Genomic DNA, 27,934 nt, shown 5'->3' on the forward strand with positions numbered 1-27,934 from the left:
TGAAGCTGATGGCCTGAGTCTGGTCCACAGAACCCTTATGAAAAAGACAGATTTGATGATGGTATCTAAAATCCCAGCATCCAAAAGCAAAATGAGAGACAAAGACAGGAGAATCTCCAAGAACCAAAGAGCTTGGGATAGCACATGCAGCAGGAACAATAAGAGAAGCCCCTCCTCAACAAATTGGAAGCACAGAACCATCTCCTGAACATGGTCCTCTGGCATGCACATACCATGACACTCACATGTCTGAAGAGGAACAGACAGACACACACACACATACACACACACCAACAACAACAACAACAATAATAATAACTTCTGATTAAAAATAAAGGAAAATCCTATGACTCAGGTGCTGGGAAGAGGCTGTACTTGAACAGTCTGCCACAGATAGCCAACCCCAGGCCCCCAGTCTGGGCTCCTGGGGCTGTGATATGAACATAATTACCAAGATCCTAGGAGATTTAGTGTAGAGAGAGCCAAAAATTAGCTTCAGCTGCTGAACATGAATGCATGTTTAGCAGAATGATAAGCTAAGAAATATCCCCTCATGGTTTTGTATGCTTAGCAATAATACACAGAGAAATACCCTCCCAAAACCCATCTCCCCACCCGACCTCAAAGCCTATGCTTTCTGTTGGGCCGTGCTGATGCCCCACCTGTCAGGAACCTTGCAAATCTGCCCAAAGCTTCAGTAACCTACGACACTTTGAGACATTGCAACCACATGCTCTTCTCTGCAAATTATATTCCTGTAAGGGCTGGAACTGTAGTTCAGGGCTTGCCTGGCATGTGCCAGCCCCTGGCTTCCTATTTCTAGCATCTAAAGAAAAACCAAAGCATTCCATACAACTGATTTTAAAAGCCAGCAGAGGTCTCCTCCTGTCCTCCCAGTGGAAAGCATCACCTGCAGTAGCTGGGGCGGGTGGCAGGTAACAACCACTAAGGAAATGGAGGAAACCTGTGAGAGCTCTTGGTTGTCACAATGATCATGTGATGCTGGCATTTGCAGGACATTTGGAAGGGCTCAGAGATGCCACATGAACTGCCTGGCTTGGTGAAGAAATGGGTAACATTCCAAATAAGTTTCAAGTGTCCTATTAGATATTCCTGCTGAGAAGGTGAGAAACACATTCATTTAAGCCTAGACTCTAATTCTGTGTTACAAGTGAAGTAAGTATTTTTTGTTCTGAATTCTGCTGGACTGCAGTGACCATGCAAATCAAAGACCCATTGGTTTTATGCAAATGTTTACCAAGAATCGTTCATTTGAGAAAATGAAGTCACTAACAGAACCCTACCCATATTATTTACTTTTTAACAAGTGTTTCAGTCAGCTCCTGGTGTTGCTATGTTTATTTCACGTGTAATAGTGTTTTGCATGCATGTATGCCTGTGCACTGTGTGTGTGTCTGGTACTAAAAGAGGTCAGAAGAAGGCCTTGGGTCCCCTGCAACTGGAGTTACAGGCAGTTGTGAGCTACCACATAGATGCTGAGAATCTGGAAGAGCAGCCAGTGCTCTTAACTTCTAAGCCATTGCTCCAGCCTGCTATGAAAATGGATTTTGTCTTCTGGTTTTTCCAATTATCTGTATACTAAAAACCTTATTTGTTTCTCTCTAACATCATGATTAATTAATATATCATGCCTTAAATTGTATGTATAGATAGATGAAGTTTAAAGTATTATTTCAGAGTGGTAATGATGGTATCACGTGTTTAGTATTAGACAAATTTGAGCATGAAGTTAAGAATCATTTATGAAGCCAGGCTTGGTGGCACACAACCTTTAATCCCAGTACTTTGGAGTCAAAGGCAGGTAGATATTCATGAGTTCAAGGCCAGCCTGGTCTGCCTAACGGTTACAGAACAGCCAGAACTACATAGAGAGATCCTGTTTATTTATTTATTTTTTATTAAAAATCATTTATAAAGGAAAGAGAGGGCATTGTCTTTGAAGGGAGGCATGCAGGAGGAGGAGGGTAATTTTGAGACCAGTTTGGGCTACATGGAGATTTCTAGCTAAGCCTGACTACATAACAAGACCTTGTGTTGTCTGGGGAGAAAAGGGAGAGAGGGTGAACTTTGGATTTGGAGAGACACTCGGGATCAAAGGCGTTGCCCTGCCCTGTCTTCATACTTCACTTGTGCTGTGGGTTCCAGTCGCCTCCACTGTGAATCGTGATCATTTCTAGAGGCTCGGGAAGGAGTCACCACTGTGGATAAGATAGCATGTGTCAACAGTAATCACGTTCTTCCTGTTCCTGGTGTGTACTTCCCTTCTCCCACTCATTTACACAGACGGAAAATCAAGCTAGGAAGTGGGAAATACGAAGAATACAGACAGAGAATGAGGTAACGGGAATGGGAACATCCCAGCTATAACCAGAACGTGAGCTAATGTCAAATGAGGGGTATTTTGGGAGGCTGAATCAGAATTGGCCCTGGATCAGGAAGGAAGTAGCTCTAACACAGACCAAGCGGCCACCCCTGCATGAAAGTGACACATTGATGTGTGAATCACCGTAACAATGATACAGAATCACCATCTCCTTAACTCTGACACTGTGTATCCCTCCAAGGCCACTTTAACACTGTAACTTAGGAACCTGTTACTTTTACAAACTGCTATGTGGATCCTGGGTGTCAGCCACCAAATAAAAACAGTTGGACCTGTCGCTCTACAGGCGCTTTATCTCCAGGGAGATTTTTATACACATAACAATGGTGCTTTCTCAATGCTTGAGTTCCTAGCTGGCTCAGCCACTAATAGAGGGTTAGACACATTTCTGAAAAGTGAACACGGACACGCTCTAAATCCCTTCCAGTTTTTCAGATATCCAGAAAAACTGCAGGACCTCGTAGACCAATAATAGAGAAATGTAGGTTAGTAGTCACCTATTACAATCAAACTTGTAGTCATATTAGGTATGTTTTCAAGGTCAAACAGATATTTTAGATAGAGAGGTGGTCTTCAAACACTTCAGAGATCTACAGAATATGACATTTAAGATGTTTTAATAACATAGTTTTTTTTTTTATGACTATGAGACATGTCTGCTCCTGGCAGCACCAATCCACTTCAGGACCTGGCTGGTGTCAGCCAACTCCAAGCTTTGATTTCCACTATTCATTTAATACCCAAACACTCAGCATACCACGCAAGAGCTACAGTTCCTAACGCCAAGCTTTGCTTTTTGGTTTTTGTTTTGCCTTTTTTTTTTTTTTGGATCCTAACCCAGAGAAGTCACCTCTTCACTGCCTTTCTCCTGCCTAGGTCAGCAAGCGGCTAGCCCAAAGGTTTAGTTAATTAGTTACTCCTCTCTGAATAATTAGTTTCAAGGAACACCCTTGGCTAACTCAGGGCTTTATCCTCAGGAGACAGAGAAAAACAACGAAAGAGTACTAGAGTCTTCCAGGAGACACACAGACTTCTTTGGAATCATTAAGATGTGGCTCTGCCTTGCTGACACATAGCAGTTGTCCTAACACGGGGACACCACAAGCTCCCAGGCCTCCCCTCCCAGGCCTTTGTCTCTTTCTTAGGTCCACTCCTCTCCTGCCACTACCAACCGTGCGGAACAGGGGTTGAGTGCGCTTCTAACCAGCTTCACTTTTAAAGCACGGGGAGAGAGACAATCACACCATTGTCTTTACCAAGCATGCACAGAGCCCTGAGCCCGGACACTAAGGTTCTAGCCTTGGTACCACATAAATCATGCTTGGTGGTGCAGTCACACAAGGCCCCGAATTTAGGAAGGTGGGAAGGAGTGTCAGAAACTGATGATCCAGGCCCCGCTAGATGGGTGAAGGTGTCTGTCACCAAGCCTGATGACTTAAGTTAGATTCTGGGATCTATACGGCGGCGGGGGAAGGAGAGACCCAGCTCCCATAACCTGCCCTCTGACCTCCACAACCATGCCATACCAGGGCACCCCACATACAAATAAACAAAGGTAATAAAAAATAAGAAGTTCAAGGTCTTTCTTGGTTACGGATAGAATCTGAGGCCACACGAGACACTGCCGAAATAAAAAAGTCTACTGAAGTGATAAAAGTGTAAGCACAGGGCTGGAGAGATGGCTCCGAAGTTAGGGGCACTCGCTGCTCTTGCAGGGGACCCAGCTTCATTTCCCACATAGCAGCTCACAACCACCTATAACTCCAGTTCTGGAAGACCCAAGGCTCCCTTCCAGCCATCAATGCCCCTGCATACACGAGATATACACAGTTACTCATAAATAACTTTAAAAACTACAAAGATCTGTGTGAGACTCAATACCATAAAAACCAAGACAGTGGTTACTCTTGGAAGCAAGTGGGAGGAAGCACTTGGAATGCCCTCCTGGGACAAGGTCTGTCTCCTGATGCTCCTGGCTCCAAGAGCGTTCAACTGCTCCATTAAACCTGACATGTGTCTCATGGCTCCCCTCTGTTATGTTTACTTAACAATAAAATCTCTTTTAATGGAGGATGAAAGGAAGAAATGTTGGCAAATGTTTGGTAGCTGTTGGTGCCGGGCACAGGAGTAAATTATATTACATTATATTACTCTCTTGCTGTTGCATGTACAGTTTCCATAATAAAAAGCTTCACATTATAAAACTTAACTGTATCCTAATGCTGGTCCCTGCCCAGAATAGTTCTCAAAATCATAGAGGAGAAAGACAACAAATCCATACCCTGACAAGACTAACCAGTGTTCGGGGAGGGGCATGCACTTCAGACCCCATGTGGAGGGGTTTGGGTGGTCTGTGCCCTCCAGCTAAAGAACAGGTTAGCAGGAAAGAGCAGAGGAAAAACTTCCAGGTAAAGGAGAAGACAATGCATGGAAGTCGTAGAGAACAACATGTTCCAGGCAGGCCATGAGATAATGCGTGACTTATCTTCCCCTAATTTAAGACATCTCAAAATGCGGACCATGGCCAGCTCCTCTCCTGCAGGACTGTTCCATCTTCACCTGCCTCCACCACATGACACTGCAGGCAGGATAGAGTTGAATCCAGGAGCCACAGGCATGAGAGGGTCCTGGCCCTCCCTCACTGGACCCCAACACAGAGACTCTGAGAAGCTGATTTGTGACTCATAATGTAGGGCACAGAAAAAATGTAGTCCCCCAGCAAAAAAAAAAAAAGAAAGAGGAGGTAAGAGGTGTTTTGCTGTTAAAAAAAAAGTGTGTGTGTGTGTGTGTGTGTGTGTGTGTGTGCTGTGTGTGTGTTGTGTGTGTGTGTGTGTGTGTGCAGATGAGACACTCATGGGGAAGTCAGAGAACAGTCTCAGAGGTCAGTCCTCACCTACCTTGTTTGAGGCAGGGTCTCTCTTTTGTTGTTCACTGCCATATTCACCAGGATAACTGGCCCTAAAGCTTCTAGGGACTCTCCTGTTCTATCTTTCCATGGCAGCACTGGGATTATAGATTCGCTCCACATTCAGCTTTATGTGTGTTCTTGGAATCTGAAGTCAGGTCCTCACATTGGCACAGCAAATGTTTTACCTGCTGAGCCATCTCCCAGCCCTAGAAAGGAGCTCATTAGCCACTTGGACTAGAACAGTTCGTTACAGCAGCCCAGACAGACAACAGGCACACACACAAATTGCCCCAGATTATCTGAGTGTCTCTAGCTCTTGTATAACACACCGACTGCATACTCCAAATAGCTGGAGGAATGAGCAGAAGTGAGGGCCCACCATCTAACCAGCTCCTTCAGACTAGTCTGCTCAGCTCAAGAGCATGCCCTCATCTCTGAGCCTCTTTTTGTTCTTTTTTATTCGTGTGCTTGTGTGTGTGTGTGTGTGTGTGTGTGCACATATGAGCATGTGCCACAGCAGGAACATGAGGTCAGAGAACAGCTCGTAGTAGGCCGTTCTGTCCCTCCAGTATTTGGGCGCCAGGTATGGAACTCAGGTTGCCAGGGTTGGCCACAGGCGCCTTTACCCACGGAGCGACCTCACCAGTCTTCCCCTTTTGTTTCTCAAAATGAGTCACTTTCTTGAATTTTTCACGTGAAAATTAAACTAATGTTCATAGGGGAACACTAAACATGCAAAGCGATTGTTAACACATTTCTAAGTTCTTAGGCAAGACAGCACAAATCCAGAAAATACCAGCAAACCAAACATTATTTACAAAGGAAACAGCAAATGTATGGTTGATTAAGCTCTGCCTGTAGAACACGAGTCGGGCATTTCTGCACCATCTAAAAAAGAAGACACCTTCCTGGCCTGGAGAATAAAGCCGCACAATCCAGGAGACTTGAGTTCCGCTGCGGTCTATACTGCCAGCTTAGTCTCACTGTGTCCACCATGCATCTCACTGTGTCCACCATGCATCTCACTGTGTCCACCATGCATCTCACTGTGTCCACCATTGTCTCACTGTATCCACCATGCATCTCACTGTATCCACCATGCATCTCACTGTGTCCACCATTGTCTCACTGTATCCACCATGCATGTCACTGTGTCCACCATGCATCTCACTGTATCCACCATGCATCTCACTGTATCCACCATGCATCTCACTGTGTCCACCATGCATCTCACTGTGTCCACCATGCATCTCACTGTGTCCACCATGCATCTCACTGTGTCCACCATGCATCTCACTGTGTCACCATTGTCTCACTGTGTCCACCATGCATCTCACTGTGTCCACCATGCACATTTATCTAACAAAGGTGTATGGGAAACCATCTGGTGACTCAAGAAACAAGATTTTTTTTAAACAGCCCTGCTTTCAGGAAGAGAGAGAGAAGTCACTGAGTGTAACTCAGGGTGCCAATGCTATGGGGTACAGTGTGGTGATATTGTATTCCCCAATATATGTACACCCTAATAAACTTATCTGGGGTCAGAAAACAGAACAGCCACTAGATATAGAGGCCAGAAAATGGTGGCACACACACCTTGAATCCTAGCATTTCGAAAGCAAAGATCCGTCTGGATCTCTGTGAGTTCAAAGCTGCACTGGAAACAGCCAAACATGGTGACTCGCGCCTTTAATCCCAGGAAGTGATGGCAGAAAGGTATATAAGGTGTGAGGACCAGGAACTAGAGCCTGGTTAAGCTTTTAGGCTTTTGAGAGGCACAGTTCAGCTGAGATCCATTCAGATGAGGACTCAGAGGCTTCCAGTTTGAGGAAACAGGATCAGCTGAGAAGTTGTCGAGGTGAAGTCAGCTGTGGCTTGTCTGTCTCTCTGATCTTCCAGTATTCACCCCAATACCTGGCCCTGGGTTTGTTTTTATTAATAAGACCTTTTAAGATTCGTCTTACAGTACAGTGTGCACTTGCCACATTCAAAATGAGTAGGTCCATAGGGAAAGTTTCTTGGCAGAACTGCAGTTAAGAATGGAATTTAAAAAGACTAGGGTTGGGGCTGGAGAGATGGCTCAAAGGTTAAGAACACTGGCTGACCTTCCAAAGGTCCTGAGTTCAATTCCCAGCAACCACATGGTGGCTCACAATCATCTATAATGAGATCTGGTGTCCTCTTCTGGCATGCAGGCATACATGCAGACAGAACATTGTATACATAAGAAAGGAAGGAAGGAAGGAAGGAAGGAAGGAAGGAAGGAAGGAAGGAAGGAAGGAAGGAAGGAAGGAAGGAAGGAAGAAGACAGATGAACAGACTGGGGTTAAAAAAACATTGAAACAAAACAAAGCATTAGAAAAGACACAATGGGAGAAAATGCTTAAAAACTACTAAATGTGAGGTTGGAGGTGTGACTCAGTTGACTAACATGCACAAAACCTTGGATTCACACCTCAGCATCACATAACCTGAGCATGGTGGAACACACCTGCAACCTGGCACTCAGGAGGTGGAGGCAAGATGATCAGAAGTTCAAGACCATCCTCATCGACACACACTTTAAGACCAACCTGGCATACATGAGACCCTAACTAAAAAGTCTGAAATGTACAGAGAAGCCTGTCAAAACACGTGATGAGAGTAGCAGCCACAGGGGGAGACTCAGGAGGTAGCAGGGGCTACCTTGGTTGGTGGAAGGTATTTAGAAGTAACCAGAAACTCCAAAGACTGAAAATGTCAAAGAATTGGAGAACATAAATAAGGTAGAGGAGGGAGACCTGATTCAGGGGGTCTCTTTAGCACGCACACATCACTAACCATCAGTAAATCCTTTCCAAAGACCACTGGCGTTCTGCCCCAAAGTTCACTCCCACATGTAACTCACTGTGAATGGGAACGATGCCTGGAGACTGTGCTCCAAGGGGGCACTGAGGCCTTGGGCTTGCAGGTCTGGAGAGACGGCTGGGACAGTAAATCACTGGCCACGCAAACCTGAAGACCTGCATTCAGTCTCAAGAACCCCGTTTTAAGTTGGGGGTGGTGCTGGAGAGATGGCTCGGGCTCGGTGTTTAAGGGCTCTTGTCTCTCTCTCTCTCTCTCTCTCTCTCTCTCTCTCTCTCTCTCTCTCTCTCTCTCTCTTCCTTTTTTTCTGGAGCTGAGGACCGAACCTAGAGCCTTGCGCTCTACCACTGAGCTAAATCCCCAACCCTCTTGCCTCTCTTAAAGAGGACTCTGGTTATCGGCACCCACTTTAGGCAGCTCACAACCGCCTGTAACTCCAGTTCCATGGTTTCTGATACCCTCTTTTGACCTCCACAGGCATCTGCATGCACACAGTGCACATACAGGTATACACATGTACACATAAATAAAATAAAAAACTACACATGGCCGTGTGCACTGGTAGAGCCCAGTGCAAGGGCAGTAGAGATAGGTGGGTCCTAGGGCTCCATCACATCCAGCCTATTTGGCTCCAAGTTAGTAAGAGATCCTATCTCAAACAGTGAAGTGGACAGGATCCGAGGACCATCACTCAAGGTTGACCTCTGGTCCCCATATACATGTGGTGCATGTGTGTGCGTGCGTGTGTGCTGTGTGTGTGTGTGTGTGTGTGTGTGTGTGTGTGTGTGTGTGTGTAAGACAGCATTTGGCTAACTGAGGAGATATTGGGAACTAATGGCTACTGGAGGAGGAGGTCCATTTTTCTTCAATAGAGTAGCTGCTGGTAAGTTTCCCATGCTGAAGTAAATAACTCCCTACTCGTGTTCCATGAAAGCAACCCTAACTAAACTCACTGGGTCAAAACAAAAAGGACAGGAAAGTGGGGGACTTGTCAGGAAGAGGGGTTCACAACAGAAATAGGAGGGAGCCAGACAGGCCAATGGTGGGTGAATCTGACCAAAATGCACAATACACATATATGAAATTGTCAAAGAATCCATAAAAAATTAAAACTAGGAACAAACGGAAAGGAAGAAAGAGAAAATGAAAGAAAACGGAAAGGATGGAAGGAAGGCAGATAGAGGGTTTCCGGTTCACTGTTGAGTGGCTGGGGGCAAGACCATCGATGCACAGGCTTGCCCTGGGCACGCTCAGGGAATGCTGCTAATCCTGCAACCGTGGACCTTAACAGAACTGTTTACTGGGGAAACAGTGGACAGTCCTGGAGTGATTTTCCCTGACATCCACTCTCCGAGGGGCTGTTTCCGCACAACAGGAGACGGCCAAAGCTACCTCAAGTACCTCCTAAGGTCAGCTGTGTTTCTCCCTCACGCTCTGCTGGGCTTACTTCATTGCCCATGGAAATCAACAGTAGCATTAATTCCAAATTCCCAATACCCCCCCCCCCCCGCCATTCTGTGGCATTCCTGTCACTGGGAGGGGAGTGTCTGTGAATCCCAGCCCCCACTCCGCTCCTGTCTTCCTAGAGTTCACATGTGTGAGTCAGGTCAAGAGCAGTTCTACCTGCCAGTTATCTGTGTCACTGGGGAACCAGTAAAGACTGAAGAACACTTTATATTCTCCAGAACGCCACAGCTTGGTGCTGGTGCCAGAGAGTTAAGAAAGGAAAGTGCTTCAAAGAAGCCTCGAAAGGCAGCTTCCCATATGCTGTAACTCACGTAGGAAGTGACTCTGCTTGCAAACAGCTGCAAATGTCACCATTTACAAGATGAATATGCTAATTAGCTTGACTGCTGTAATTGCACTATATATATATGTATATATATCAAATACTGTGTTTTACACCTTAAATACATACTTTTTTATATATTAAAGGGAGATTTACAAGCATGAAAATCTGAATTTGAATACCCAGTTGGGCATGGCTATGTATGCTTGTAAGACCATCTCTGGAGAACAGTAACAGGCAGATCCCGGAAGCTTGGTGACCAGTTGGCCTAGCCAAAAGGGCAAGCTTCCAATTCAGAGAGACACCATGTCTCAAGGCTAGACATAGAAAGCAATAAAAGAAAACACCCAACATCCCCCTCTGCCTCTGCTTGTGCACACGAAGGTGTGTGTACACTCATGTGCTTATGTGCATGTGACACACACACACACACACACACACACACACACACACACGCTGAATTAAATTGAAAATAAAGAAAAAAGGTTAAAGATACAATATTCCTCACTTTCCCCACCGAGGGCAGTCACTCCTGCATTCAATATAAAAAGTTAACATCTACATTAAGCATCAGCACTAAAGCTTTAATGCTAATGATGCAGAATTATAAATACTAAATCTGTGAGGATTCTTTTACTCAACAAATAAGTTTTTCATAATAAATATTAAGCCATGGAGCTGGAGATATAGTTCAGTTGGTAGAGTGCTTGCCTAGCATGCACAAAACCCTGGATTCAGTCCCCAGCACCCCATAAATTGGGCATGGTAGCGCACACCTGTAACCCCAGCACTCATAAGGCTGAGGAAGGAGAATTGTTATGAGTTTGAGGATAGCGTGGGCTGCACAGCACATGACTCTAAAAAAGAAAAAAGAACCCACAAGAAACTAAACAAAATTTCCAAGGATGTTCCAGGTCAGGTATAGCTTTTAGGCCCTTGGAGTTACATCAGTAAACAAAGAGGACAAAAGTTCTTGCCCTTGTGGAACTCTTATTAGCACAGGACAGAAAGTAAAGTTGTATAGTTAGGACAGCAGAATGTAGTGGAGGAAAATTAAACAAGGCAGTAATTGGGGGGTTCTATGTATCTAGAGGGGATGATCAAGGTCAGCCTTGCCAAGAGAAACAGCATGCTCTCAGAAGTAGCCCATCAAAGTCAACAGTCATACAAAAGCCCTCAGGGGCCTCCAGCATTCCAGGAAGAACACAGCCAGACTGGCTGGGGCAGAAAGAACAATGATATAGAGATCACGGGACCTGGAGTCCATCATAGCATCCTGGCTTTTCTCCCAAATGAGATGAGACTCCATGGAGGGTTGTGAGCACAGAATGAGATAGTAACTACATCCCGGGAGAGACAGCAGTTCTGAAGGAATTTGGCTGTAAAGGAGAATTGGGAATGGTAAGTTTAAGAGAAGGGAACACAGCCTGGAAATATGGCTCAATGAGTAAGAGCCATGATCTGAGTCCCTGATAATGACCTGAGTCCCTGGTAATGACCCAAGTCCCTGTTAATAACCTGAGTCCCTGGTAATGACCTGAGTCCCTGATAAAGACCTGAGTCCCTGATAAAGACCTGAGTCCCTGATAATAACCCGAGTCCCTGATAATGACCCAAGTCCCTGATAATGACCCAAGTCCCTGATAATGACCTGAGTCCCTGATAATAACCCGAGTCCCTGGTAATGACCTGAGTCCCTGATAATGACCTGAGTCCCTGATAAAGACCTGAGTCCCTGATAAAGACCTGAGTCCCTGATAATAACCCGAGTCCCTGATAATGACCCAAGTCCCTGATAATGACCTGAGTCCCTGATAATAACCCGAGTCCCTGGTAATGACCTGAGTCCCTGATAATGACCTGAGTGAGTCCCCAATGACCTGAGTCTCCTCTCTGGACCCACTTAATCAGCTGGACGCAGCTGGCACATCTGCAATCCCAGCTCTCCTACAGTGAGATGGGAGGTGGGACAGGGCAATCAGCCAGAAGATGGTGGGCCAGAAGTCCATGGAGTGGCAGAAAAAGAGAGACCCTTCCTCAACAAGATGGAAAGTGAGAACAGGCTCCAGGGATGGGAACAAATGCCATGAAAAGAACCCTGGTTGTTTTTCCATTAAGATTAGTAATGACATGTTTGGAAATGGAGAGCTTAAATTTTTAAAATCACATTTTGGTTTTGGCCTGGCATGATCACACATGCACATGGTCCTAGCTACTAAAAAGACAGAATTGACTGGAGCCGAGAGTTAGAGGCAAGTCTGTGCAACAGAGTGAGACATCCATCTCAAAGGGCGACGACACTGCTTTACACATTTGTGTATATGTCAAGAGAGAATGAACCACATGATGGTTCATTCACTCATTTGATAAGCTGTTTGGCATATAACTATACAAACTGATAAAGGTTGCACATCTGTAATCCAAAATGTTCCCAAATCTGAAGCTTCTTTGAGTGTCAACATGGCACATGTATAAAATTCCATACCTGACCTCAAGTGATGGGATGAAGACAAAATCTGAGCATACACTCAAAGTGGTCTATAAAATTACATTCAGGTTGTGTATAATGTGAATATAAAACTTAAAATTAATTTTGCTGTGGGTATAAAGTACATATATAAAACAGAAGTTAATTTTCTGTTTAGACTTAGGCTCTATCCCCAAGACATTTCATTATGCAGATACAAATATTCCAAAATATTTTTTAAAAGTCTGAAACACCCTGTTCACAGTGTTTCAAGTGAAGGAGGTCACTGACCAGTATAATCAAGACCACGGAAATAATTCCTGAACCCTGGAAAGAAACTGAGTCTGAGTTTCTGGTTTCTGGATATACAAACTTCTAACCACATTCGAGTGTATGACCTGCTCCTACAGTCTTTCCTCATAATAAGGATTTTGAAGACATATCATGCCACCAACTACTTGCTGAACAGTTACAGTAGTTAAATATTCAAAACGCCTCTTCGACAAAATGTATAACCATGCTCAAGAGCTCATGAGCTACAGTCACAATGACTCAACTCTTTTATGTAACCAGATTTTTTAAAAATACTTTAGAGATTGGGGAAATGGCTGCATGGTTAAGAGTGCTTGTACAAGCATCAGGACCTGAGTTCAGATCAACACAACGTAGAAAGCTGAGTACAGCTGTGCATGCATGTGAGCCCAGTGTTGTGGGACAAAGACAGGAAGATTCCAAGAGCCCATGAGCCAGTCAACCTAGGTACTGAGGGGATGGTCAGATTCAGTGAATGGCTCTGTCTCAAGGCAATAAGGCAGAGGACAGAGGAAGGCACCCCAAATTCTGCTCTGGCTCCTGTATTCAAACATCATGTGCATGTACACATTCTCATGGGCATGAACCAAAATATACACCATACACTCATATATAGGCTACACACATACACCACCCACTCCCAACACATATATACACACACAACAAATGAAAAAAGAAAGAAAAAAGGCTATTCAGCTTTCTAAAGAGATGTCCTTCGTTTGTGTGATGAGTTAACCAGCCTTTTAGAGTCAGTTACTTACTTTTTTTCTCTTTCTCTCTCTCTTTTTTACTGAATTGCTCATTTAGTTGTGTGGGGGGAAGCATCGGATAGAGGCTTTTGCATAATTGGCCATCTGTTTCAAAGCAATGATTACAATAGTCTGCACCCAGCCAACATCAGTAACAAATCCAAAGCAATTCATAGGCTTCATTCACTTCTTCCTCCAGGGACCAGGAAACAGCTGAAACCCACAAGTCATTTCACAGTATCATCTTCTTGTTTTTGTATTTGTTTGTTGAGCATCGTGATGGGTTCCATAGAGATGATTTCATTCAAAAATATCATGTACTTTGACTGTATTCATTCCTCATACACTCCTTATCCTGTAAGGACCCTTCCTTTTCCCATAGTCTTGTTTCTACTTTCATGACATATTGTAGCAAGAATCTTAAATGGCCTTATAAATAAATAAATAAATAAATAAATAAATAAATAATAAAAAAACAAACCTGGAGCCAGGTATTGGGGTGAATGCTGAAAGATCAGAGGAACAGAACAGGCCACAGCTAACTTCACCTCGCCACCTTCTCAGCTGATCTCATTTTCTCAAACTGGAAGCCTCTAAGTCCTCATCCAAATGGATCTCAGCTAAACTGCTGCTAAAAGCTAAAAGCTTAAAAAGAATCTAGTTCATGGTCCTCATGCCTTATATACCTTTCTGCTTCCTGCCATCACTTCCTGGATTAAAGGTGTGTGTCACTTTGCCTGTCTGTTGCCAGTGTGGCTTTGAACTCACAGAGATCCAGACAGATCTCTGCCTCCAGAATGCTAGGATTAAAGGTGTGTGTGCCACCATTTTCTGGCCTCTTTGTCTAATCTAGTGGCTGTTCTGTCCTCTGACCCTCAGATAAATTTATTAGGATACACAGTATATCAACCACAACATATACATATGTTATTATATATGTACACATACATCTTATTAATCTAGCATATATAAATACATATGAAAATGGGCAATGTTGGTCTGAGTCTGGCTTCTTTCACTTAATATGATTATCTACAATTGCATCCATTTTCCTTCAAACAACATAGTTACATTCTCCTTTACAGTTGAATAAAGCTCCATTAAGTGTGTGTATGTGTACATACACACACACACACACACACACACACACACACACATATATATATATATACACATACACACACACACACACACATACACTGTCTATCCATCAGTTGACAGACACCTAAGCTGATTTCATAGCTCAGCTATTAGGAACAGTGCAACAACAAGCACGGCTGTGTAGGTACCTCTATGGCATGCTGATTAAAAGTCCTTTGAGCAATGACCCAGAAGCATTACAGTTTGACTTGATGGCATTCTGGCTTTAGTTTTTGGAATGTTTATACTAATTTCCCATTAGCTGCACGAACTTCCATTCCCACCAGCAGTAGGTAGGGTTCCTGCTCTCCCTCTACTCCCTGCCCAGCACTTGGTTTTGTTTATTGTTTATTGTTGTAATTGCTGTCTATATATAGAGATATAGATTATATAGACATAGATATATAGATATATAATAAAGAGAGTGGACATATGCAAGACGGCACATGTGTGGGCCAGAGGACAATTCTGTGGAGTTGATTCTCTCCTTTCCCCCTTGATATGGTTGCAGGCCACTAAGTCTGTAAGACAAGGGCTTTACCACTAAGCCAAATTGCCAACCCTGCTATAGTTTTCTTAAGAGAAGAACAATTTTGAATTCAGTAAATTGATCTCAGTGGAGTTTTGATTTGCATTTTCCTAATGACTAATACGACATCTTTTGGATACAAGGGCAATAAGTATTTTTGTGTTTGAGTTGAAAAACTATTTGCTTGAAAGATTTTTCTTGGCTGGAAATACGGCTCAATGGTTAAGAGCACTGGTGCCTTGCAGAGGACCCAGGTTCAATTCCCAGCAGCTACATGGTATTTCACAACCATCCCTAAACACAGCTTCCGAAGATTTGATACTCCTTCTGAGCTCTCAGGACACTGCATGCACACGGTGCACATACATACATACAGGCGCACACCCATACACATAAAAATTTAGGAAATAAACATTTCACTTTAATTTTTAATGTGTGGTGGCATACACATTTAATACCAGCACTCAGGAGGCATAAACAGCAGATCTTTGTGAGTTCAAGGCCAGCCTAGTCTACAAAGTGAGTTGCAGATCAGTCTGGGATACATAATGAAACCCTGTCTCAAAAAAAAAAAAAAAAAAAAAAAAAAAAAAAAAGCAGTTTTCCTGGATTTGTATTTAGGGTTTGAGTGCAGTTCCTAAGAACCTTCCAGCTTCTGTGTCAACAATCGGAACCAGGAAACTGAAATCAAGTCTTGGCTTCTATGAGCATACATATTCTGGGAAAGCTGCTTAACTTCTCAAAGGCACACTTGCTCCAACTATAAAATGAGACAAAACTCAGTGAGGACAGAGTGGCCACACCACTCACTGCATGCCTAGCACAGCTGCGGACACAGGAGCATCTGGATGTCTGTCTGCATCTGCCTCACTGGACCTCAGACTCCTTCCTCCTCCCAGGAAAGAGTGCAGTGTCTCCTCTGTCCAGGAAAGAGTGCAGTGTCTCCTCTGTCCAGGAAAGAGTGCAGTGTCTCCTCTGTCCAGGAAAGAGTGCAGTGTCTCCTCTGTCCAGGAAAGAGTGCAGTGTCTCCTCTGTCCAGGAAAGAGTGCAGTGTCTCCTCTGTCCAGGAAAGAGTGCAGTGTTTCTTCTGTCCAGGAAAGAGTGCAGTGTCTCCTCTGTCCAGGAAAGAGTGCAGTGTCTCCTCTGTCCAGGAAAGAGTGCAGTGCCTCTTCTGTCCAGGAAAGAGTGCAGTGTCTCTTCTGTCCAGGAAAGAGTGCAGTGTCTCCTCTGTCCAGGAAAGAGTGCAGTGTCTCCTCTGTCCAGGAAAGAGTATGTCCTGCCACTTTGGCCCCTGCAGCACTTCTCTGGAGTCGGGAGGCTTCTGAATGCACTGTCCATGCCATTCTCTTACTGGGGGGACTCTGTTTCGGATACACTAACATCTCAATAAGTAAGTGTACATCACCATGCTCCTCACTGGAGAACAGGGTAGTGAACAGAATCCCCATGGTGTGCTTCTTCTTCTTCTTCTTCTTCTTCTTCTTCTTCTTCTTCTTCTTCTTCTTCTTCTTCTTCTTCTTCTGCTTCTGCTTCTGCTTCTGCTTCTGCTTCTGCTTCTGCTTCTGCTTCTGCTTCTGCTTCTGCTTCTCCTTCTCCTTCTCCTTCTTCTCCTTCTTCTCCTTCTTCTCCTTCTTCTCCTTCTTCTCCTTCTTCTCCTTCTTCTCCTTCTTCTTCTTCTTCTTCTACTTCTTCTATTTCTTTTACTTCTACTTCTTCTTCTACTTCTACTTCTTCTTCTTGTCTGTGGGCTTTTGCTTTCTTTTTTTTGTTTTTTGTTTTTATTTTTGTTTTTCAAGACAAGGTTTCTCTGTGTAGTCCTGGATGTCCTGGAACTAGCTCTGTAACTTAATTTATATTCTTCCTGCCATCCTTCTGATCACAAGAATGCATCTTAGGTATGTGATCGGCAACAATTGTTTTAAACTAATTTATTTATTTGGCTTTTCAGGACAAGGTTTCTCTGTGTAACAGGCCTGGCTGTCCTGGAACTCGATTTGTAGACCAGGCTGGCCTTGAACTCATAAAGATCTGCCTGTCTGTGCCTCCCGAGTGCTGGGATTTAAGGCGTGTGCTACCACCACCAACTTTTGCTTGGGTTTTAGATAGTATCTTGCCTTGTACGTAGCACAAACTGACTTCAGACTTGCTCTGTGGCCTAGGCTGGCCTCACGCTTGTGATCCGCACCACTCTCAATACACCACTGGAGGTTCTGGTTTTGTTTCTATTCTACTTAGTGTACTGCAGAGTGTGTGCAGTGGACACGGCGGTCACAGAAGAGCTGTGTGGTGTCATCTTGATTTCATTAAAGCAACTTCAGATTCAGGGTCAGCTACTGGGACATTTACACTATACATGGACAAACACATTTATTATTCGACAATTCCATACATGTGCATAATGTAACCTGGTCAACCCCCCTCCCATTATCCCCCCTGACTCCTGGCAAGCCCCATTCTTGCCAACAATCACTTCCCTATCATTTTGAGTTGAGTTAGGCTGCCTCCATGAGCATGAGTGTGGAGCTATCCACTGGAGTAAGGGCAACCTCCGAGGGTCTGCACCACCGAAGAAGACATGACTCCCTCTCTCTCCCAGCAGCCCTCAGCAGTCAGCTGCTCCCCAGGAAGGAGCAGGTTACCAGCACTCTGTCCTGATATGCTCATTATACTCACTAAGCTTTTTTTTTCACTTTATTTTGGGGAGTGGGGTGCCACTGTGCCACAGTGTGAATACATCGGTCAGAGAACACCTTGCAGGAGTCCAGTATCTTTCCACATGAGGATGGGACTCAGGTGGTCAGCCTTGGCAGCTACCTCACCCACCATTCAGTTATTATAATCCAGCTGGAAAACTAATGTTGGCTATACACACAAACACGCTGATATACATATATTGTTGCTATAAAAATGTGTTTATGGACTTTGCACATCAAAACACCTTATGCTTACTGCTTCTCTTGGAATTTTATCTTGCAGGTCAGTGCACTGGAAACTGAAAACATTGAACATGTTTATCAAGCTACTACTAAAAGACTGGAAAAACTGGTTATCATGCAGTTTTACAGAAATTGGGTTCAGGAAAAAAATGGGCTCACATATGGGTTCTGCCATTTACCATGTATGATTCTGAATCTGAACCTCAAAGCCCTGGTTTCCTCTTTGTGAAGCAAGAACACAATAATACTTTCTTCTTAAGGGTTAAGTAGATGGACTAAAGTCATGTGTCTTTAGCTCAGATTAATGTATCGATAAGTGATAAGAAAAACTGTGGCCAGCGGTGGTGGCACATGTCTTTAATCCCAGCACTCGGGAGGTAGAGGCAGGCAGATTTCTGTGAGTTTGAGGCCAGCCTGGTCAAAAGAGTAAGATCCAGGAAAGACTCAAAGCTACACAGAGAAACCCTGTCTCGAAAAAACAAAAACAAACAAACAAACAAAAAAACTGTAAAATGAATTGCTAAATGGTCTTATGATTGAAAACCTGGAGCCACATATCGGGGTGAAAACTGAGAGATCAGAGGAATAGGACAAGCCACAGCCAGCCTCACCTAACCAGAGAGAGCTACCTCCTGGATACCCACGCCTATAATGCCTTTCTGTCCCTGCCCTCCTACTTCCTCTCTCTGCCCAGCTACATCACTTTCCTCTTTCAGCCCAGCTCTATCACTTCCTGTCTGTATAAACCTCCAGACCTCAATGGTTACCTAGTGCTGGTAATTAAAGGCGTGTGCCACAAAGCCTGGCTCTGTTCCCAGTGTGGCCTTGAACTCACAGAGATTCGAATGAATCTCTGCCTCCCAAATGCTAGGATTAAGGGTGTGTGCTACCATTGCCTGACCTCTATGTTTAATACAGTGCCTGGCTTTTTCCTCTGATCCTCAGATAAGCTTTATTGGGGTGCACAAATAAAGTATCACCACAGAACTGCTTGTATAAAACACTGAGTCTGGAGTCCCTGGCTACAGCAGAGAGCTTCAAGCTGTCCGGTATTGTGCTAACAAACTCACTAGCCTGGGAACCAGAGGACCCAAGCTTAAATAGAAACCTTGCTTTTTTTCCTCCCAAGCTACATGACCTTAATCAAGGCCCAACCTCTTTGCACGTCAGCCACTTGTTAAACTGGCCGGTATCAACGGTATTAATTACAGTTTTTAGAGCACTGACCATATCCAGTGTAATCTGCTAGGTTTACACACAGACTCCTCCAGTCTGCATGTCAGCCTTCTTGGCGGATAGCCTTATCTCCATTTGATAGGTGGCTGATGCTCGTCAACCTTGGCCAGGGCCACCCAGTTACTGCGTGACGGCAGAGCCTGGCTCCACAGCCGGCTGTACCTGTTAACCTGCTGCCCGCCTCCCCTGGGAAGGCGAAAGGAAATGGCTGCTTTGACATCACCTTTTCAGTTAACAGTGCTGTGCAAACACTGTGCTATGATGGTGGTCCTTTGTTCAAAGAACTGAGTGACACAAAGACCTTGGGGTGTGTCCTTAGAGTCTAGAACCCTGAAAGAACAAAGTTATACTTTTAAAACTCTTTTCTTGGGGCCGGAGAGATGGCTCAGCACCTTAGAGCACCCGACAGGCCTTGTGACAGCCCTGGTTAGATTCCCAGCGCCCACATGGCAGCTCACAACAACCTCCAGTCTCAGGGAGTCTGACCGCACAGACACATGCAAACAAAACACCCACACACATAATTGTTTTACTCTAAAAAATTAATAAAAAATGACTATTTTCTTATTGAAACTTCACCTTGACCCCAATTTCATTTAAACAGACCTGATAAACAATGAATTTAAAAAGAAAGAAAAAAACACGCACACAACTAATTACAGAATGGATGTGTGTAAGCTACTCTATGTCAACTGGGCATTGCTCTCTACACTTCTGGAAGCCCACTGCAACAAAAGCCTGCACTCCTAAAGAGACAAAATTGTGTGTGTGTGTGTGAGTAAAATGCTTTCATGTGTGCAGTGTGCAGGTGCATGTGAAGGCAGGGGCCATCCTAAGCATTGTTTCTCGGGCTCAGTTGTCTCACTTCCAGTAGCCTAGCTAGGCTGGCTCAGGCCCCAGGGATCAGTCTCCCTAGGCACTGGGGTTACAGTTGGTGTCTAAGCTCCTGCTTTTTTTCCTGTTGATTTCAGGAATCTGAAATCAAGAGTCTCCTGCTTTTGCCGAAGCTCCAAAACATTTACCTCGCACCTGCATTTGCAGGTAGCTCTTCTGGGTAAACATAAAGGGGCCACAAAATTTCCCATAAACTAATGTATTCAAGAAAGAAACTAGGTGAACTCCAGTTCCGGGTACCATACACTCTCGCTAAATTTCCTGATCCCTTTTCAAAGACACCTTGGCAAAATGGTGAAGCTGAGCTCTTGCGTGAAAACTATTAGTCGGACAGTTTGCTATGGTTTTCTGAGTTACCTCCTTTAGAATAACAACCCAGGTTTTTAATTTCTTATATATTACCAAAGCATTTCTCTCTGGAGCTGTTAAGAATAGCAGTAGTGGGCAAAGAGAGCTTCACTTTGGACCCACCAGGACGTCTTTCTCCTTTACTCTGGGTGTGTCCAGGAAGGCACTTCAATTTTTTCCCCTCCCCTTTATCTCTGCTTAAGACTCCCAGTGCAACTCTGATAGAAAGTCAAAGAGTAAAGTCCAGATCCGGTGGAGGGCATTAATTTGTCCCGGCAGATCTGAGTCCCGGAAGGTGCTGGCGCACATCCTACCCTGCACGGCTGGCCCTGAGCACGTCCACCGCCGACTCAACAAAAGAAAGCCTAGTCGCCCGACCCCAGTGACCCACAATCCGGATCTGAGCAGATAGTTCCATCCCGCCCCAGGATTGCTTTTTCTTTGAGCTCTCTCTTCCCCTGAGGCGCTGGAGACCGCCCCACCCTGCTGGCGACTTGAGGCTTGGGGACTGCGCCACCAGCTTAGGCGGAGGACAGGCTGCGCTCCCTGCGCTTACCTCAGACGGCTCGATCTCAAACACGCCGGCGATCTTGGCGTAGAGCTCCTGGATGCTGGAGAACTCCTCCACTCGGCCCGTGGCGCTGCCGTGCGCCAGTTGTGCGTGGAACACCAGCCTGCGCGCCGGAGCTGGGGGTCCGGGGACACCCTCGCGGACGCCCGACCTCTCGCCCTCCACTAGACGCGCCGTCTCCTTGGACTTGGCCGCCTTCTTCTTCCCGCGCAGTCCAAGCGGCATCTTGCAGGGCCGATGGCGTGGGCCACCTGTGCTACCCGCGCCAGCTCCTCGGCCTCGGACAGTGGACTTTGCGCTCAGGGCTCCGGCCCCAGCTCCCTGCAGGTGACAGCGGCTGTTGGGCCAATGGCAGCAGCGCTTCCGCCTGGCGGCGCGGGCTTCAGGCCCCCTCCCAGTGGAGGACAGGGCACCTGAGCGAGGCAGTCACTGCTCTCCATGGCTCCTGTGCATGGCAGGTCAACTCCCTTCTCCGGCCAGGCCTCCTCTGAGTGAAAAAGAATTGATTTCCATGAAGATGCTAACAAAGAAATCTTACAACTAGCTTGTTGGCCCTGCCTTGCCTTTCAGAATCTGGACACTCAGCTGGGTATGGTGGATGGTTTGGGCCAGTGATTCCCCCTCCCCCCACCCCGACGGGGGGGGGGGGGGGGGGGGGAGAGAGAGAGACCGGACTATTAAGGCTAGGGCAGGATGATTGCCATGAGATTGAGGCCAGCCTGGGCTACAGGATGAAAGCCTCCCAAATTTTAGTATTTACGGGAAAATTAAAAGAAGGAAAAAGGACATCATGTTATGTCCTCTACAGTATGCAGAGCAGGGCAGGCTCTAAAAGAAAACTGTTGCATTTTTTTTGTCCTTTTCTCATACACAGAATCTAAGGGACATGAGAGAAGGTGGAGGGAGGAGAGGAGACGGAGAGCAGTGGAGGAAGAGATGGAGAAACAAAGAGCAATGGTCTGTATGCACGAAAATGCCATAAGGAAACTCATAACTTTGTGTGCTAACTTTAAAAAGGGAATTGTAGTAGACATGGCATTTGGCCACATTCTGGTAACCACAGCCTGTGCCTTTGTCTCCAGGGATTTATATAGAAGTCATCCTTCCTCGACTTCCCGGTAAAGGAACTCACAAAACCTTGCCAATCTGTCAAGTCAGGCCCTCAGCACCTCGCTTTAACATATTCATTTTGGAAGGAGAGCTTTCTCCTGTAAGCTTCAACACTCCCAATTTCTTTGTTCCACGCACTTAGGGAAACTCAGTCCTGCCCTTCAGAGAGCCGAAGCTATTCACTGAGATGTGTGTGCACTCAGTTCCCCATAACTTGTTAGTAACTCTATCCACCTCATGCCTCTAAGCTCTGAAGCAGTCTTTCATCTGACCCCATCTGATTTCTACACTCAAGGCTCTCTTTTTTAAAAAAAAGGTGTGTGCGCACGCATTCCTTCACACATTCGTCTGTATACTGCAAGTGTATCTGTATCTGTGGAGATCAGAGAATAACCTTGTTTGAGACAAGGTCTCTTGTACGGTGCTATGCACACCAGGGCATTTGGGACAAGAGTTTCTGAGGTTTCTCCTTCCCCACCTCCCATCACAGCCCTCACACTTGGACAACAGGTGCTTTACCCGCGGAACTATCTCCCCAGCCCAAGGCTGCCTACTTTTAAGGCACCTATTGATTTATTCCTCAGCTCCTGGGGCCACAGATGATCAGCACCACATTGTCCTCCTAACCTTGCTGTTCCCTCCAGCTACTGGTTTTTTCCAAGGAAGCATTTGCTGTCAGCCGGTGAGCAGACTGTGCCCCACACTCCCTGAGACTGCGCTCCTTGTACAGTCAGCCTGTGTCATCACCTAAGTCTACCCACCAGAAGCCTTAAGCGATCTGGCTTTGCCCCACCTCCACTTGTGCCGAGTTGATGCTTTCTAAGTATCCCCAGACTTATTCAGCCGTCCTCTCCTATCCCGTGCTCTCCCCTAAATGCCTGCACTTACTCTCAATTCCACAGATAGTGTTGGCCAAACCATGTGATCTGCAGTTCAGTCCAATAGGAAGGGCATGGTCTAAGGAAACTCTTAAGACTGTGTCAAACTGACCTCATTCTTTCTAGTGAATGTTTTCTCTTTATCCCCAACTGAAACGAATAGACCCAACATGCACTATGGTCCAAGTCAAGACATTTTTGAGTCATCAAACCAAATTTTTTCATCTCCCATCACCTCTCCTAAAAGCCCAGCCTTGAAAATCCTTGTTTCTCCAGGTAAAGTTAGTAGATGTTCTGGGGGGGCAGGGTGGGGGGGCGGAGAGAAAGGAGTCTGTGATTGTGACGTGGGAGTTGAAGAGATGGCTGTTAATAGTGTTTGCTGTGTAAGCAGGACCCAAGTTCAATTCCCAGCACCCATGTAAAAGCAGGCCACAGAGAGTTTGTAACCCCAGTGCTAGGAAAGCAGAGAATGGACGATCCTTCAGCTTGTTGGCCAGCCAGTTGAGACAAATTGGTAAGCTTCTGGTTCAGTGAGAGACCCTGCTTCAAAAAATGAGGTGGAGAGCAATTGTAAAAGACACCTGACATTGACCTAGCCTTTGCATGCTAGGTCAATACACACACACGGGCACACACACAGGGTATTGTGAACATATTGAACATTCCGGTTCATCTGAATGACTGAATCCAAGATTCTGCCACGTGATTTCAGAGTTTGAATTTGCCTTTGAGGCTGTGATTTATACAGCACCAAATAGTATCATTTGGTCTTGGCCTAATAAGAAAAGAGGAAAGCCAGGTATAGTCGCAACACCTGTAAACCTAGCACTTCGAAAGCTAAGGCAGGATATGTCTCAAGTGTGAGGCTAAACCAGGTGAGAGAAAGTGTTGTTTTTTTTTTTTAAAGTAATAAGCAAAGAAAAGTCTGAATAAATGGTGCACCCCGTTCAAGTGAAAGCTGAAGAACTTGTCATTGCACAGTATGAAGAGTGACAGAGAAGTCTGATTTAATCAAAGCAGGAAGATAAGTCATCCTGGGGCATGTGGTAGATGCATAGTGAGGATCTGGGGACATGGGATGTGAACCTCAGAAAACCTTTAAGGAGAAAAAGGTGGGCGTTTCTTTTCTTTTTTGCCTCTTACTCACAATCTTCCTGCCTCAGCCTCTGAACCATTAGAACAGCAGATTTTTCTACCACACCCAGCAGAACAGGATCGTCCAATAAAACACCAAAAGAAACAGGGTAAGGTGTTGGTGTCAGGAGGTCTGGGAATGTAGTTAAGTTGGTACATTGCCTGCCCAGCATACACAAGTAGGTAAGCATGCAAGAACACACACACACACACACACACACACACACACACACACACACACACATAAATTTTAATTAGATGTCGGTAGCTGTGTGGGTTTATTTCCAGGTACTCTGTTCTGTTCTGTTCTGTTCTGTTCCATTAGTCTAGATACCTGTTTTGTGCCATTATCATGCTGTTTTGGTTACTATGGCTCTATAGTGTAATTTGAGATCAGGTGTTGTGTTATCTTCCACATTGTTCTTTCTTTTAAGGATTGCTTTGGATACTTAAGATCTCTTCTGTTTCTATATAAATGATAGGGGTTTTTAATACTGCAAAGGATTTTATTGATATTTGCATCAAGCCTAGATTAGGATATCTATGAGAACACCATATAGCTGTTCTCACATTATTAATTCTGTCAATCTATGAGTAAGGGAGGTCTTTCCATCTTCCAGTGTCTTCAATTTCTGTCTTCCATGTCTAAAGTTCTCATTGTCTTCTGTCTTTCCCCTCCTTGGTTTGGTTTATTCCCATGTTGTTTGTTTGAGGAGGGATGTTTGTCTTGAAGTTACTGTGAATAGGTTACTGTGAATAGAAGTTTTCCCTTGATTTTTTTTTCTCAGCATCCTTATCACTTATAAATAGAAAGGCCACTGGGCTTTGTATGTTGATGTCATGTCCTGCTACTTTGCTGAAACTGCTCATCAGGTCTGAGAGTTTCCTGATGGAGTCTTTATGTTTATATACCCTGACTTTTCCCATGCTCCCTGCTAGATAGTTCTCAGTGGTAGAAGGCATTTCATATTTCTCTTTAGTGTCCTGTTTAAATTTTTATTGTGTTACATGTATAATAGATAACAGTAAGTATAATTGAATAAACTAGATTTCCCTTTGGTATGGCCTAAGATGAACTAATAAAACATAACTGAAAAGTATCAGGCTAGGTATATGGCTCAATGAGAGAGTGCTAACCTAAAAAAAAAAAAAAAAAAAAAGTATTGGGTTTTCATTTTGCATCTAGGATTAGAGTTCAGCCCAGACTGCCCATCTTTGTTTCTTCCATTCACTAGCATTTGGCATTTCTAACAATATTAAAGTACCAACTGTAGAATCAAATATAAGTGAGTCATTAAAATTCTCAAATTAATATACTCTTATGTCTGTCAAAAGCAATATTATCTCATTGATAAGGCAATATATGGCCATTAAATGAATCATAAGATAAATTTACTTTTTCCTCCAGAAAACATAGCCTCTGATTAAAACATTAGTTTTGAAGAAGCACACATGGTCCCCACCCTGTCCCACATGCCCACTGTGGATGGGTCCAACAAGCAAATACTTAGGAAAAAATAAACACAGGATTTGTTCAATGCCGTGCAGCTTTCCTTGGCACTAAAGATAGCATGTTTTAGAGTTGCATGGCAACAATGAGCAACCAAAGATGACAACTAGAGGAAAAAATAACTCAGCTGAAATTCAAATAAAATTTGCCAGGAATGGTTGTAAATAGCAAACTGAGAAATGGAGAAAAGAGGGAGAAAGTGATGGAATGTGAAGAATGAAGTCAGAGAACGGATAAGCAGGTGCCTCATGGGCCCACTGGGAGCTTGCTCTGGGTCAGCTTTGTTGTGGGATAGAATATTTGTTTAACCAAGGAAAGATGTGTTGCATTTGTGTTGCAGAATAATTGTTTAGCTATGTAAAGGTGTGTCGCTTTTGTTTATGCTGCATTTGTTTAACTATGTAAAGATGTGTTGTTGTTTCACCTTGTCTCCTAAAGTACCTGATTGGTCTAATAAAAAGCTGAACAGCCAATAGCTAGGCAGAGGAGGGATAGGCAGGGCTGTTGGGCAGAGAGAAAAGGGGAGGTAGGCAGCCAGTCAGGGGACAGAAAGACAGACACAGAGGAAGCAGGAAAGCAGGATGGACAGCATGTAGATGAGGTAAATGAGCTCCAGGACGGCACATAGATGAATAGAAATGGGTTAATTTAAATTTAAAAAGATAGCTGGAAACAAGCCTAAAGTTAAGGCCAAGCATTCACAATTAATAATAAGTCTCTGAGTCATGATTTGGGGGCTGGTGGTCCAAGAAGACCTGCTTCATGGCTTAGTGCCAGAACTTAGTATGTGTCATCTCAGCCATGGCTTTGTGTTATGGAATATTAGTTTAGAATGTGCTACATTTGTTTACACTGTGCAACATTTGTTTAATGATGCAAAGATGTGTTGAATTCTTTTATGTCGCATTTGTTTAACTCTATAAAGCTATGTTATTGTGCCTGTCTAAAACACCTGATTGGTCTAATGAAGAGCTAAACAGCCAATAGCTATGCAGGAGAGGGATAGGCAGGACTGCCAGGAAGAGAGAATAAATATAAGGAGAGAGAGAATAAGAATAAGAATATATAGAGAGGAATAAGAAAAGGAGAGAGGACATCAGGGGCAGCCACCCAGCTACACAGCAGACCATGGAGTAAAAAGTAACGAAAGGTACATAGAATAGAGAAAGATTAAAAAAAAAAAAAAGCCCAGAGGCAAAAGGTAGATGGGATAAATTAAGAAAAGCTGGCTAGAAACAAGTCAAGCTAAGGCCAGGCAGTCATAAGAAAGAATAAGTCGCCGCCGCCGCCGCCGCCGCCGGGCAGTGGTGGCACACATCTTTAATCCCAGCACTCAGGAAGCAGAGGCAGGCAGATCTCTGTGAGTTCAAGGCCAGCCTGGTCTACAGAGTGAGTTCCAGGACAAGCTCCAAAGCTATACAGAGAAACCCTGTCTCAAATAAACAAAAAAATAATAATAATAAGTCTCCATGTGATTATTTGGGAGCTGGGTGGCTGTTGGCAGAAGTTTCGGTCCTGCAAGCCACTCCCAAGTAACCACATAGAGGCTTAATATTAATTACAAATGCTCAGCCAATAGCTCAGGCTTGTTACTAGTGAACTCTTACATTTAAATTAACCCATATTTCTTATCTATGCTTTTGCCACATGGCTTGATGCCTTCTCTCAGAACAGTATGCCCATCTTGCTTCTCTCTGCATCTGCTTGCAACTCCTCAGACTCCACCCTTCTCCCCCAACCCCAACCAGCATTCTCTGTTTGGCTCTCCTGCCTCACCTTATCCTGTTCAACTATTGGCCCATCAGTTTATTAAACCAATCACAGTGACATGTATTCACTCTGTGTAAAGAAATATTCCACAGGTGGCAGGCCCCCCAAAGAGTAGAGTAAAACAAACAAACAAAAACTACATCTTTAGAGATAATGCTGTGACATGGAGTCTAATTACTCTGCATCTCCAATGTTATGGCAAATAAAACATTAGAGGCAAGAACAAATGTTAATGGTGAACTACTTTTTTACGTGTGTGTGAGCACACACCCATGTGTGTATGCGCAGGTGTGGGGCATGCATGTGGAGATCAGAAGAAAACTTCCAAGAGCTGATTCTCTCCTTATGGGATCATTGGAGGGAATTTCACTCATCAAGCTTGCTGGCAAGTGTTTTTACCAGCTG

The 27,934-nt window shown here is 44.5% G+C and overlaps 1 protein-coding gene across 1 annotated transcript in view; it reads right to left on the bottom strand.

Annotated features, from left to right (window-relative positions):
- Gipc2 (GIPC PDZ domain containing family member 2) overlaps nt 1–21,709 on the bottom strand; it is a 72,939-nt gene extending 51,230 nt beyond the window's left edge. Inside the window, exon 1 of the mRNA XM_028879130.2 lies at nt 21,113–21,709. Within this exon, the coding sequence (XP_028734963.1) occupies nt 21,113–21,352 (240 nt within the window). The 5' untranslated portion in view covers nt 21,353–21,709. The remainder of the gene's footprint in view (nt 1–21,112) is intronic.
- Between the last annotated feature and the right edge of the window lie 6,225 nt (nt 21,710–27,934).

Source organism: Peromyscus leucopus, chromosome 6, assembly GCF_004664715.2.
Source record: "Peromyscus leucopus breed LL Stock chromosome 6, UCI_PerLeu_2.1, whole genome shotgun sequence".
Classification (NCBI taxonomy): domain Eukaryota; kingdom Metazoa; phylum Chordata; class Mammalia; order Rodentia; family Cricetidae; genus Peromyscus; species Peromyscus leucopus.